We start from the raw sequence: 12,585 nt of genomic DNA on the forward strand, positions 1-12,585 counted from the left end.
AAATGAGCTCTCTGCTCTAAGCTGGTCACGCAGCTCCCTCTATAGTCAGTGGAGAGAGTCAGGGGACTGGTCCCACTGTCCCTATCACCAGGGGCTCTGCTCTCCTCTCCGGGCAGCAAAAGGGGCCAAAGGGGTTCAGCTGTGCTAGTCCGTTCCCCCCCACAAAATACCTGCAGCTGGGTGGGAAGAAAACCTGAAGCTGCACCCATGAAATCAAGGACCTGAGGCTGAGCCCATGGGGATGGCACTCACCCCCTCTCTGCTCAAACCCAAACCGTCTCTAAAAAGCAAATGTCAAAGTCTTGAGCGTTTGTGGGTACAAGTCAGGATGGGCAGGTAGGCTGGAAGTGCTGGGGTTTTTTTATTGTTTATTTATTTATGTATTTATATTTAATTTTACTTTTGCACAAGCCATTAAATAATCCTCCAACGCAGATGGAAAAGTCTGACAGGCACAGCATGGGCATGGGGCTGCAACAGCGGCAGGGGGAGGGGGGGGCAGGTGATCCCATTTTTTTACCAAAACATTGAGTCCTAATGAATGTGACCTCTCCAGGTGCCAAATCCTGCCCCTTCACAAGGGGTTTACACTGGCAGCCGCAGCACAAGTGCATTCATAATGCATATCATTTGTCATCTTTTCATCAAAAAGTGTGTAAATCCTTTCCCTGAAGTGCAGAGCTGTTTTACAGCCAGGCTATAAAATCCTGCAGAGTCTCTTTCCAATAGAATTACATTAGTGCCAATAATCTGGCAAATATCAGGAGTGAATTTAATCAAAAGAACTAACACCAGGGCCCTGATTTATAGCGGCCTGCGACAGAGTGGAGCAGACAGAGGTTTGCAGGACCCAGATGTGGAATTTCACTTGCAACATCATTTGGAGCAGAGGGAAAGCAGAAGGAATGGGAAACAGGGCTTTAGCGCTTTGGGAGCTCTTCATGCTCTCACAAAAATCAGTGAGAAAAGAGGAACAATCCGCCCTTGTTCTGAGTTTTAAAAAATGAACGTGGGAAATTTCTTCTATCTGGGGTTTTGCTGTTTCTTGGGACAGCCCACACACCTAATGGGTGTGAGCAGGACCAGGGTTTCGATGTATCTGCCAGAGCATCCTCCTCCGGCGCCCTGGGGACCAGCCCGGCCATCCCCACGGCGCAGGACCGCCACTACCGCCGGGCTCCTCCCGCCCCAGAGTCCCTGGCCGGGGCCACGCAGAGATCAGCTGTGCGGTCTGACCTCAAAACGCCGGGGGAGCCCGAGCCCTTGCTTGAGTAACCCGTGTCCCTGGGTTTGCCTGGCCACCCACCCGCACGGTCCCCCGTCAGCTCCCGGTTCCAGCCTGGCAGGCTCTGGCGCGCACCCAGCGTTGCCACTTCATGCAATATCCCTGCTTCATCTGTCATCAATTCCTTTGCATGTGGCTTGCAGGCTTCATGCCACGCTCTGCCTGTTGCACGGCTCTGTGACAGGGCACCTCTGACCGCTGCAGCTCTTTTGCTTTTATCATTTTTGCAAGAAAATGGTTGGAAGCAAATGAACAGGCAAAGGACATGGCATGGCTGCATCACTTTTAACCATCAGCATAAAAGTCATCCTTAAAGCCCAACTTGTGCCTTCACCTGTGCTGCTAAGACAACTTCAGATCATGAAAAAAATATTGTAATTAAACATTGTTATAGGTTTGTCTACTAGGGAACCAACCAGCCCTCTGCCTGGGTTGAAGAGCATTGCCCGTCTCCTTTTTCTGCTCGCCTTTTACTGCATGAGCCTCTCACCATGCCCTACAACACATGCAAAAGTTTGTGGCATTTTCTTTTTCTCCAAGTCAAAAAAAAAAAAAAGTAGACATCATGCAAACATTTCTGCAATGTGATATTTTTGCATAAATACCAAAGCCAACCACTTGAAATGATGCAACTCGTGCCTCTATAATTTTCTGACTTTAGATGCATTATGAATTGAGGTATATAACCTAGAGCATAGGATGGAGTGAGAGATGAGAAACGCAAGTGAGAGGAAAGGCAGTTTAGCTGGACATGTCTGTTAGGCTGAATTAATGAAGTTGAATTAATACAAAAATCTCTTCAGCAGCTCTTTCATGGAATATTTGCTGTGAGTTTGCCCGAGCTCCCGCTCACTTGCCAGGGTGGTTAAGTGTGCTGCATGCTTCCTTGGCAGCTCTCTTGTGAGAGGCTCACAAGGCACCGGTGCTCTATTATATGCATTTGTTTAAATGTGTTACATGTAGGACATGAATGGAGCAATGCAGTGGTTGAAAGAATCAAGTCTTACAGAGAAAACACAATCTGCTGGGTGCGATGAGATGTCAGGCAGTTGTGAGGGAGATGGCAGATGCTGCAGGATGGTTAATTCCTTAATTCTAAACACATTTGGTCTAGATGAGACTCTGGGAGAGCTTTGCCCATCGGCAGATGGCTTGGTGAGATGATAAATTAATATTGTTATCAATGGAGAAATGGCTGAAGTTGTTAGATGGTAGGGTTTGTTTTTTAAAAATGCCTGTTTTCAACAATTATTTCAGAACAGTCCCTGAATCACGGAAGAAAAACAGAGGGAACATAAAATCCCTTGTGTCATAAACAGAGCTGAGGAAAACGAGTTTTCAAAGGAATGCCTTTGCTGTAGGAAACTTCATTTCGCCTGCTTTTGTATAGGACGATGGATTACGCCAACAATAAACCATTCCAACTACTGTGAAATTGTGCTAATAGTCTGCGAGTCGGGGAGCTGTTCATGCACCAGCATATTTATTACATACCTTTGTATCTGTTAGCTCCAATAGCCACATTTTTGTTATAAACCGTGGGGGGTTGGAGAAGTATTTAAATTTGGCGATCTCAAATTTCAAGAGCTGGAGCGGTTCGAAAAGGCAGGGGGATGAGAAAACGACAATTGCAAAGAGCATTTAATGGAGTAAATGACACAGCAACTGGGAAATTCAGCCTTAAAACAGTGCAGAGTCTCTTGTGAAGGCCAGTGCGCATCTTCCTGAATGCTCGCTTGGGGAAACTGAGGCATGGCATGACTCTGAGGTTTCCCACCCGCGGCTACCACCCGCTACCCAGCTGTGTTTTTTGGGTAGTAGCACTGTGCTATCAGCCAGGGAGAGGTAAGCAAGAGTGAGGGGCCAGGGGACAGGAGGATAAATGAGCAGGAGAGGGGGAGCCGGCTGCCTGGCTGGGGGGAGAGCTGGGAGAAGCAGGGGCGAGGAAGGTCCTGGGGAATGCCAGGGTCAGTGAGACTGAGGGGGTTAAGCATAGATATCACTGCCAGCACAGGGCAGGGACTGCCTTTCCTGAGATGGAAAAACTGGGGATGGACAGGGGATTGGATTTGCCCTAACCTCCAGCTGAGCATCCCCTCCCTGCTCCGGGGTCACTGTGCACCCGTAAGGATCAGCATGTGATCCCGATGGATGCACAGTGCCCCCAGGTTTGGGAAAGAGCACTCCTCTCCCCCAGATCCCACCACGTCCCCAGGAGCCCCCGTGCTTGGGGGGGGTGGGGGGGGGTGGGGGGGGGTGGGGGTGGGCGGACAGCCGGGATAAATCAGAGCCCTGGGAAGGAATTAACTGCTTGGGGAAAGGTGGGAATTCCCCCCCTGCCCCGCCACCCCGAAACCCTTCTTGGGAGCAGGAAGGTAAATGAGAATCAGGCTCTGGGCATCAGCAGACGCCTCTGCGAGCATGCCGCTGCCCGGGGGTGATGGATGCCCGGCCCCGCTCAAGGAGAGCCCACGCCTTCACAATTTCCCTTTGTTTGCTTCAACCTAACGCGCTGTTACTTCAGCTGCGACCCGGCCATGAAAGCAGAAATATGAACTTTATTATGACACATATCCGCTCGGGACCGGGGGGCAAGGCGCGGCCACGCGCGGCAGGCAGCTCGCTGCCGGAGCGGGCGTCCGGCCGGGATGCTGGGTGTTGGGGCTGGCGTGGAAGCGGCTCAGCCCCCCTGCACCCCCGCCTTCTGGCTCCCCGGACCCCAAAACGACAACTCCTCTCCCTGCCAGAGCCACGGGCTGGGTTCACATCCCACGAACCCGTGTGTCGGCTGAAGCTGTAGCCTGTTAGCAGCCTCGGTGCAGGGCGGGTTGAAAATGTCTCGTTGAAATAGTTTTTACAAGGTGAAAAAAGGGGGGGGTAGGGCTGTCTAAAGATGCTATTTATTTTTCTGCTTTGGCAAAGAGTGTCTGTTTTCAGTGGAAAAAAAAAAAAAAAAAAAAAACACATGAAGAAGCGTTTTCATTAAAAAATTGAAAACGCTGAAGACCCAAAGCTTTCCAGCCAAAAATACCCAGCGTGGGCCAAAAAGCTTTCCGTTTCTTGTTGAAACGAGTCTTGAGAGAGAAAAGAGCTGAAGCTTTCTGTGGGAAACCCCAGCATATTCTAATCTGGCTTTTGAATGTTTGATTGATTCCTTTAGCTGAGTCTCAGGTTCAGGATTTATGTCTCTTCCGCCAGATAGCTGAGAGTTAAAAAAGCTCATTTGCAGGATTCGCTCTGATTGCTGCTCCCACCCCAGCTGAAGCCCCGCTCGCCTTCACATCCACTGCAGAAGAGGAAACCTCAAAATACTCTGTCTGTTGAGCTCAAAATAAAATTGTTTCTCGTTTTACTGTTCTCCCCTCATCCAGAGGAGTGAAATGTTTTGTGCGTGGGTTAAGCGCTGCCTGTGCCCCGAGCAGCGCTGGGGGTGATGCTGGAGGGTGGGAGCAGGAGACATTTGGAGGGGGCTGAATTACAGAAACTACATCTAACCCTGTACCTGGGATTTTGGGCAACACTGCCCTTACTTATGTGATGACCGAGTTAGCTGTGGCTATTGGAGCAGATGAAGCAAGATTTGTAAGTGATAAAAACTGAACCAATTTAAAGTTATCCTCAGCACCGAGGACTTCTATTTCCATGGCCTTGTCCTCACTGGGAGACAGACCAGCGAGAGGTGACAGCAGGGAACGGTGCGGGCAAGAAAAATCATTTCAAGGGCTTGGCTGGGGAGAGGGAGGAGCGGGGAGGAGTTTGGCGAGAGCAAGAGCTGTGGAAGCAGAAGAGGCGGGAAGGGGTCAGAGGAGAAGGAGCTGTGTGGTCCCGGCCGTCCCACCCCTGGCCCGGTACCTTTGCAGGCCTTGCGGTGGGAGATGGGCTTGCTGAGGTCCCGGTAGAAGCCCTCCTTGCAGTAGTGGCAGTGCCGGCCCGCGGTGTTGTGCCGGCAGTTGAGGCAGACGCCGCCGCTCTTGCGTCCCGACAGCTTGTAGAGCTCCATGTTGAAGCGGCACCGCCGGGCGTGCAGGTTGCAGTTGCAGGCTGCAAGAGTCCCAAGAGCGGAGACTGTCAGCATCTGCGCCCGGCCACGGAGGTGCCGAGCCCCCGGGGGGGGCCCGTGTGCGTGGGGCTGGGCACCCTCGAGGTCCTGCCTGGGGACCCCCACCGCATAGGGGGGGTGTCACAGGGTGGGGTGCTCTGGTGGCACCTCCAGCTCTGGGAATCCACCTGCTAACCCACGTCCCTCCTTGACCAGTGCTACGTGGTGAGTCTAGCTTTTTTGGGGGGGGGGGGGGAAGCTGAGGTCACCCACACGTCGTTTCACCGGCGTGACTTGCAACAAACGCGCCTTTTTTGCCGCTCCCCACTCTGACTGGGAGTTAGAAGCTGGGTGCAGGCAGGGCTGCCCGTCCGCGGTTCAGGCAATGGCAGCTCACAACCCCCCGGCTGCTCCTCCAGCCTCGTCGCAATCGCTTTGTCCTGTGTGAACGCTGCTCGTCTCCCTTCTCATCTGCTCCCGCGCTGTGCTGTTTCCTATCACGCTACAAAGCCCCCCCCGAACTGCTGCAAAACCCCCCCCCAACACTCCGGGAGGCCCCTCTGTGTGCCCCCGGGGGACAGGGGGGGTTCCAACATCACCCTCAGTATGCCCACTCTCACCAGGCTTGACACACACGTCTGTCTGAGCTCCAAATATCATCTCAAGACCTTCCTAGCTACATCCTTCCCCGTCGTTCGTTTCTGTGCTTGGTACTCATAGCTCAAGGCTCTGTTACACGTCCGTAGCCCTGAACACGCCGATAAAACCTCACCTCTGCCTCCACGCCTCTCACCCTGGCACTGGGGCTGGGCCAGCCTGACGCCCAGTTAGCCAAACGCCAAAAAGTGCCCCCCTGATTTGATTGCATGTGCTGTGACTGAACCTGCCGGGAGATGTCCGATTTCTCCACCATATGCAGCCTAATGTCAACACAGGGACTATTTTAACAGGGGGCCTTTGCAAAGGACAACTTAAGGACTTCAAACGCTCGACCCCTCGCCTGCCTCTCCCCAGAGCTGTCACGGGAACATCAAGAGGCAGTTGCTGGGGCTCTGTGCTTTGCCGAGAATTTTACAGCTTGTTTTCTTTTCCCTTTGCTTTTATTTGCTCTTCACCCCCGAACAATGCATCTGTGCAATGCCAACCCACAGCTGGGCCTCTCGGCTCGGCACGAAGGTGTCACGGCTCTGGGCTTGTCACCTTCCTTTAGAGCAGAGATGTCTTAATCCCTCATTCCTTCCTGTTTACCTTATGGTGCTTACCCAAGACAAAGACATGCTATATTTGCTTAATTATCAAATTTCAGTCCAGAAAATTACAGTGCAGTTCCGGATTATTTATCAGGAACAATCCCCAGCTAACTCATGACATGAAAGCAAAGGGGAGAGTAAAATCCTCCGGACACGTCCGACCAGCAGGATAGAGACTGCTCTCTCTGTACTTTGAAATCTAAATTCTTCTGGCTGACATGGTGAGGCCCAACCTCACGTCCCCACCAAACGCTGGCAGAGCAGGAGAAGCAGCCACCAACATGCTAATGGTGAGAAGAGCGGCCCGAGAGCGGTTTGCCAGCCGTGAGAAAGTGAGATTCCTGACACCGAGCGGGGCCACAACTTTGAACTGTGGTTTGCCTCTTCTTAGATGAGCCCACCAGCCTGCGGGCGCATTTGTCATCTCCCAAAACAGGAGACAACCATCAAGGAGACCAGAGACACAGCTCCTGCATGCAGAGGGAATTGCTGCTTTTTAGATCTGGCTGGTCCCACAGAAACATTTGCATATGCTGCAAGAGCACTTAAACAGCCTGTTTGCATCTAAAAGAAGCGCGGGAGCACGCACGGGGCGCTTTCTGTGTCTGCCCTTGTAGATTTTTCCCTTTCCATCTTGACCTCGGGAAGAGCACTTTGTGCTTTGCTGGAAGCACCCCAGCTCAGCTATGGGATCCTCCTTTTCTCGCGGTGGGCCGAGCAGCCCCTGCCACTTCGATGGCTCCGCCGCGGTCCGCGCTGTACAAACAGGGGGTTAGAGGTGATTCTTGCCCCGCAGAAAGCAGGAGCGAAGCTTTTGGGAAGGAGGTAGCATTTTTCAAGTCCCAATCCTTGTTTTACAGAGAGGATGCTGAGATTAAACCCTTGTACCTGGGCGTGCGGGAGGCACAGGGCTGAGAGCTGGTTCCCCCCGCTCAGGGCAGGGCCTTCCCCCAGGCATGGGTGGGCTGAGAGGTGCACCGGGGCTGCAACACGAAGGATGTCCTCTGCTCCAGCTAACCACCAAGGCAACACCTGTATCAACAGCACGGCCTCAGGACTCAGCTCAAGCAGAGGGAAAAAAAAGATTTAAATCCCTCATTCTGAGGGTCTGTGATCCCTGCTGTAGCCCGTGACCATGCAGGCACGTCTTCATCGTTCAAAGCCTTGAGACTCACTAGCAGCCCTGCCCTTGGTGCTACAAACCACAGGATTTAGTTCCTGTTGACCAACTTGAGGAGACTTTTCTCCAGGGGGGTGACATGGCCCTAAAAGACCTAGTTCTTCCTTGAATCTGGCAGAAATGTGTGTTTTTCAAAGAGCATGAAAGCTCACCTCCTCCTAAAACTTGTATTCTAGGAGAGCTGGACTTGGTACTCAAGTATTTTGCAAGATTGCATTGACAAATCCCTTTTTAAAATTCAAAGCTGAGCCCACCCGAAGAGAGAGTGAAAATCTTCGCATTTCTTTGGATTGCTTGATAAGCAGAAATGTTTTTGCAAAGCCAGGAAAGCAGAACTCCTGGGATTTTCTCAAGATCCTTGCAAATATTTCTGCTGGTCCCACCAGGGCAGAGCTGTGCGGGAATGTGAAGGAATAAGTGGAGTGTGCAGAGCTGCTCACAGCCCTGATTCCAGGATCAATTTTACACTGATCTTCCAGGGATGGGAAAATCCTGTGTCTGGGGAAGGGAAGAAGCAAAAACTCACAAGGAGCTGCAAGGAGCTCCTCAAAACAGCCGTCCCTGTCCTCATCCAGAGCAAACAACCTAAAGATGGGGCATTATGATTTTATATCTTGGGGTGTAAACCCTCCCAGGAGGGACTGAGTGAGCTGGGAGAAGGTGTGGGCTGGTCAAGCCCCTCTCCATGCCCAGTGTCCCTGCTCTTGGCCTCCCTTCAAGGTCCACACAAGCAGCCAGGGAGCGACGGCCAACCCTCCAGCACAACGTCCCAGCTTTTTTGGCTCCATCAGCTTAGCCTTGGCTCTGTCCCCTGCTTCCACCTGCACTCCCAGGGCACTGAAGACATCCGCTGGGCACCGACTGCCTCCCAACCCCATGCACACGGGTGATGTTCCATCATGCACCCTCTCCTGACCCACCTGTTTGTGCAGCAAGAAGGGGCCAAAATGACTCGGGGAGTGGTTTTAATTGAGATTACTGTCTCCTGTGCTCACCCTGATTGCCTGGTTCCTGAGTGGCCAGTGCTGTGCACTGCTGGCCACCAGCCAGGGCTAGCTGGCACCTCCATCTGTAGCCCCATGTGTTTGCAGATGCCCATTTGGAGAGGCTCGGTCTGACTGAAGGAAAATAACCATCCTATTTTTTTCCTGACAGTAGCATATAGGGACAGAATAATCAGGGCAATGCAATAAATGACCCATCTAGGCGTCAAAGGCCTTGCTGGGGATGAGGCTGGGACACGTCGCGATGGGATCCATCACGCTGGTGCTACAGCCTCAGAGAAAACCGGCAGTGGGGGCCCGGAGAAGCTGTGGCAGTGCCTGGGCACGCTGCTCTTGGTGGGAGCCAGATGTTAGGACCAACAGGGACCCAGCAGCGGGGTCATGATGCTTTTGGATCCCAGCTCCAAGTCTGTGCGCGGTCCGTGGGTGCCGCAGGCAGGGCGTGCGGCTCGCCCGGCCACATTTTCCCTGGACGGAGGCGCTCGGGAAACGAAACGCGGCTCCCGCCCACCCTCTCCCTCAGCCCAACGGTTAATCCCCTGCTGTGCTAAAGCATTTTGCGTCGTTCCTAACATGAATCGGCCTGGCTTTAATTTCCAGCCAGTGCTTCTTGGTTTGAATTTCCCTGCCACAGTAAGTGGCTCTTTAGCAACCCATCTTTTCTTTCTATGAATGCTTTCGCTGGCTGTAATAAAAATCACCTCCCAACACTGGCATCACCTATGCTCCTCACGCTTTGCTTTTCACATGGTAGTGAAGACATCCCTGCATGAGCTGCAGACCCAGCGCAGACTCAGCTATGGGCAAAACATGTGCCAGGTACTGAGACCTCTCCGATGAAAGCTTTTGGCTCTGTTTTCTCAACTAAGCTCAATGCTGATGTCTCCTGCTCTCTTCTTTCTCTTATTTTGCCAAGGACCTCACAAGCCTTTTGTTCACTGACTTTATTGCACCCAGATGTACAGAGCTTCATCGAACAGTCTTTACCTGGGCGCCAGGCTCCCATATGAATAACCGTATCTCACTTAAACACAGATGTTCAGAAACCTGAAGAAGGTTGGAGTGGAAAAGAGGAAAGCTGCGGTTTGGAGCCAGGTGAAGAAACTACAGCAGAAGCATCTCCGCGTTAAAAACAGTGACTTGGTCAAATGAATCTGTCGAAGAAGGTCAAGGCGGGCAGGATTTTCCTTTTGGGAGAACTAAAGGAGGTACACGAATGGAGGCGCAGGCTGGAGCTGCGCGGTGGGGGCTGTGGTTGTGGTCTTTTGTGCTGCCGCTGTGTCCCCCGGGCCCCACGTCCCAATGCCCCGCGTCTCCCGGGACACATTCCTCTCCATGGTTTTCATTCAGCAATGACAATGCTGCCCTTTCAAAAGACCCCACCCTTCCAAAACTTATATTTTGGCAATTTTAAAAATGCAAATTGCTTTTTAAACAAACAAAAACCCCAAAACATTTTGTTTTAATTTTTGCAAACAATAATTCGGGGGAGGGGAGAAGGGAAAGAGGAGGATAGAAGAAGCCAGGGGCTGAAAGTAATCTCTAAATTTTACTTGAATTTATGAATAGTCTCATTCTCCTTAAAATTGTCCCTTTCCCAGATAAGTTTTTTTGGTTTTTTTTTTTTTTTTGGACAGAAAACTGCTAGCTCAGCCCGAGTTATTATTTCTCTTCTGCAGGAGCAAGCCTCGCATGCATCGTCCTGGCTGCTGAGAAGGGCAGCCAGCCTGTGCCCATCTGGGGAGGGGCTTTGCTCCCAGGGGACCCCTGGAGATTTCTTCAGGGGCATTATTTTTGAGGGCCATAACTGTCAAGGAAAGAGCCACCCTTAAATCAAAGAGGTGGGACAATGGAGATGGAGCAGCCAGAACCAGCAGAGACCTGTCTGCTTGCTGGACTGGGAGGTAAAGAGAAAGCCCTTATGGAGACAGCGGGAGGGTGGCCCTGGTCCCCTATAGCACCTCGTCCCTTCAGGGCTGCTGCTGGCTGGTTTGAGGGTTTGGAGCAGCTGGAAGCTGCGGGACGAGCTCCCACTCCGCTGCATCCCATCGGAGCCCTGCGCAGGCTGCGTGAGCCCAGGGTGGGGGGTGGCCCTGCAGGGATGTCCCCTGGGGGGCACGGGCACTGCCTGACCCGGGGAGGGGGTTTCTGTCCATGTTTGCTGCAGCAAAATGGCAAAGCGTGGCCGAACAGCAGCCGTGGCAGCAGGGAAGTCCTGCAGAGTCCAGCCACGGCACGTGGCCCCGGGAGGGACCGAGCGGCCGGATCCAGCTCGGCTTGCAGGGCAGACAGCCCCGCGCCCTCCCGTGTGGCTCGCTGCCACCCACCACAGCCCCGGTTGGCCAACACTAAACAAAAACTTTTGCTCGGGAAAAATTCATCTGCGTGCGCTGTTAAGTCTGAGTAAGGAGGAGGATCGGAAATTGGTTTGGTTTGCTCGAGCTAATCCACCAAAGGGGGAAATCCATTGGGCTGTTGTGGCTGTGAGGGTGAGACAGAGGGTCTGCACCAGGCCCCAGGTTTTCCTGACAGTCAGAGCAAAAAGACAGAGAAAAGTGTGTGGACACACCACAAAAATATGCAGCTATGGCTGGCATCGCCCGTGAAACTGGAGCCACAAACCTGGCTTGCAGCAAAAGCAAGCGTGCACTGGTGGTGGGGAAGTAAATCCCCATCCTTACCACGACATCCCAGAGACTCCCCACTGCTAGGGCTGAAGGCTTTTTGGGCAGCCCCTCGCACTGTGACCTGCTCCCCATGAGGCCAAATCCTTCTTGCCCCTCTCCACCCACAAGAAACACCCTCAAGAGCGAGGAAAAAACAAACTGTAAATGTAAGTGAAGCAAAAGAGAGGGGTTCTGTGGAGAAACATGCTGAGAAAATCTTCCCAGTGGCACAAAAAGGGGTTGGGGAGCAGAAGTCTTTTCCATGCACGAAAAGCTTGAGGCATGGCAATTTTGCAGAAAAAGTTGTAAACAAAATGGCATCAGAGTGACCCAGAACCTCCCTGGGGATGCTGCACACTCCAAGTGCCCTTCAATTCCCACTTTGCCCAGTTCCCAAACGCCTACGTGCCCCAGGGACTGGGAAGCCCTGGAGGTGTCCCCCTGTCAACGCTGGTTCTGCAATGTACAACAGCACTCTGTAATACTGAAGTTCATGTTGGTAACGGCAGCATTTATGCCTGCCTGAGATTTCCAATGATAAGACCCTCATTTTCTCTTACATAAAAAAATGCCACACTCACTGGACTGAAATGTTTGAGACTGGGTGTCTGACTCAGGCTGAATATTTCTGGAATAGTTCCTGCTAAAGTGATTCAACTGCTAATGAGAAACAAGGCTAGTGAAAAATATCATGTTGTGCCAATGCTAACAAATTTGGGGATTTCTTTCCTTAAAGAAAAGCTATTGCCCTTATATTTGAAGCCAAGGCTTAAAAAGAAAAACATTGCTCCCTGGTAGGGATGTGTCCTTTGCTGTGTCTAAGAAGAACTGCTCAAGCTCGGCTGAATTTCTAAGTAACTGAAAATTGGGGGACATACTCAGTCGAACTTGGTGGAGTTTTTCAGCGAAATTCCGTGAAGATTTTGTTTTCACTGGCCAAACCAAGCTCAAAACTACGCCTGCAGAGAAAGAGCGGTAGATGTTTGTCCTGCTGGTGGATTCTCGGGTGCTGAGCGCAGCAGTGCCAACCCGCATTGCTCCCTCCTGCCTTTGGTACGAGATTCACCGCCGCACATCAGACCTCCCCAACAGCGACGGTCACCGGCAGGCCTGTCAGCAGGAGGGGAGAACTTTCAGCAGATCCCGGGGAATGGGTAGGAG

At 52.2% G+C, this 12,585-nt stretch overlaps 1 protein-coding gene across 1 annotated transcript in view; it reads right to left on the reverse strand.

Annotated features, from left to right (window-relative positions):
• NTN1 (netrin 1) overlaps positions 1-12,585 on the reverse strand; it is a 107,473-nt gene that overhangs the window by 48,281 nt on the left and 46,607 nt on the right. The window contains exon 2 of the mRNA XM_032992114.2: positions 5,138-5,326. Coding sequence (XP_032848005.2) covers positions 5,138-5,326 — 189 coding nt within the window. The remainder of the gene's footprint in view (positions 1-5,137; positions 5,327-12,585) is intronic.

The sequence above is a fragment of the Tyto alba genome, unplaced genomic scaffold (genome assembly GCF_018691265.1).
Source record: "Tyto alba isolate M040663 unplaced genomic scaffold, T.alba_DEE_v4.0 Super-Scaffold_39, whole genome shotgun sequence".
Taxonomy (NCBI): Eukaryota; Metazoa; Chordata; class Aves; order Strigiformes; family Tytonidae; genus Tyto; species Tyto alba.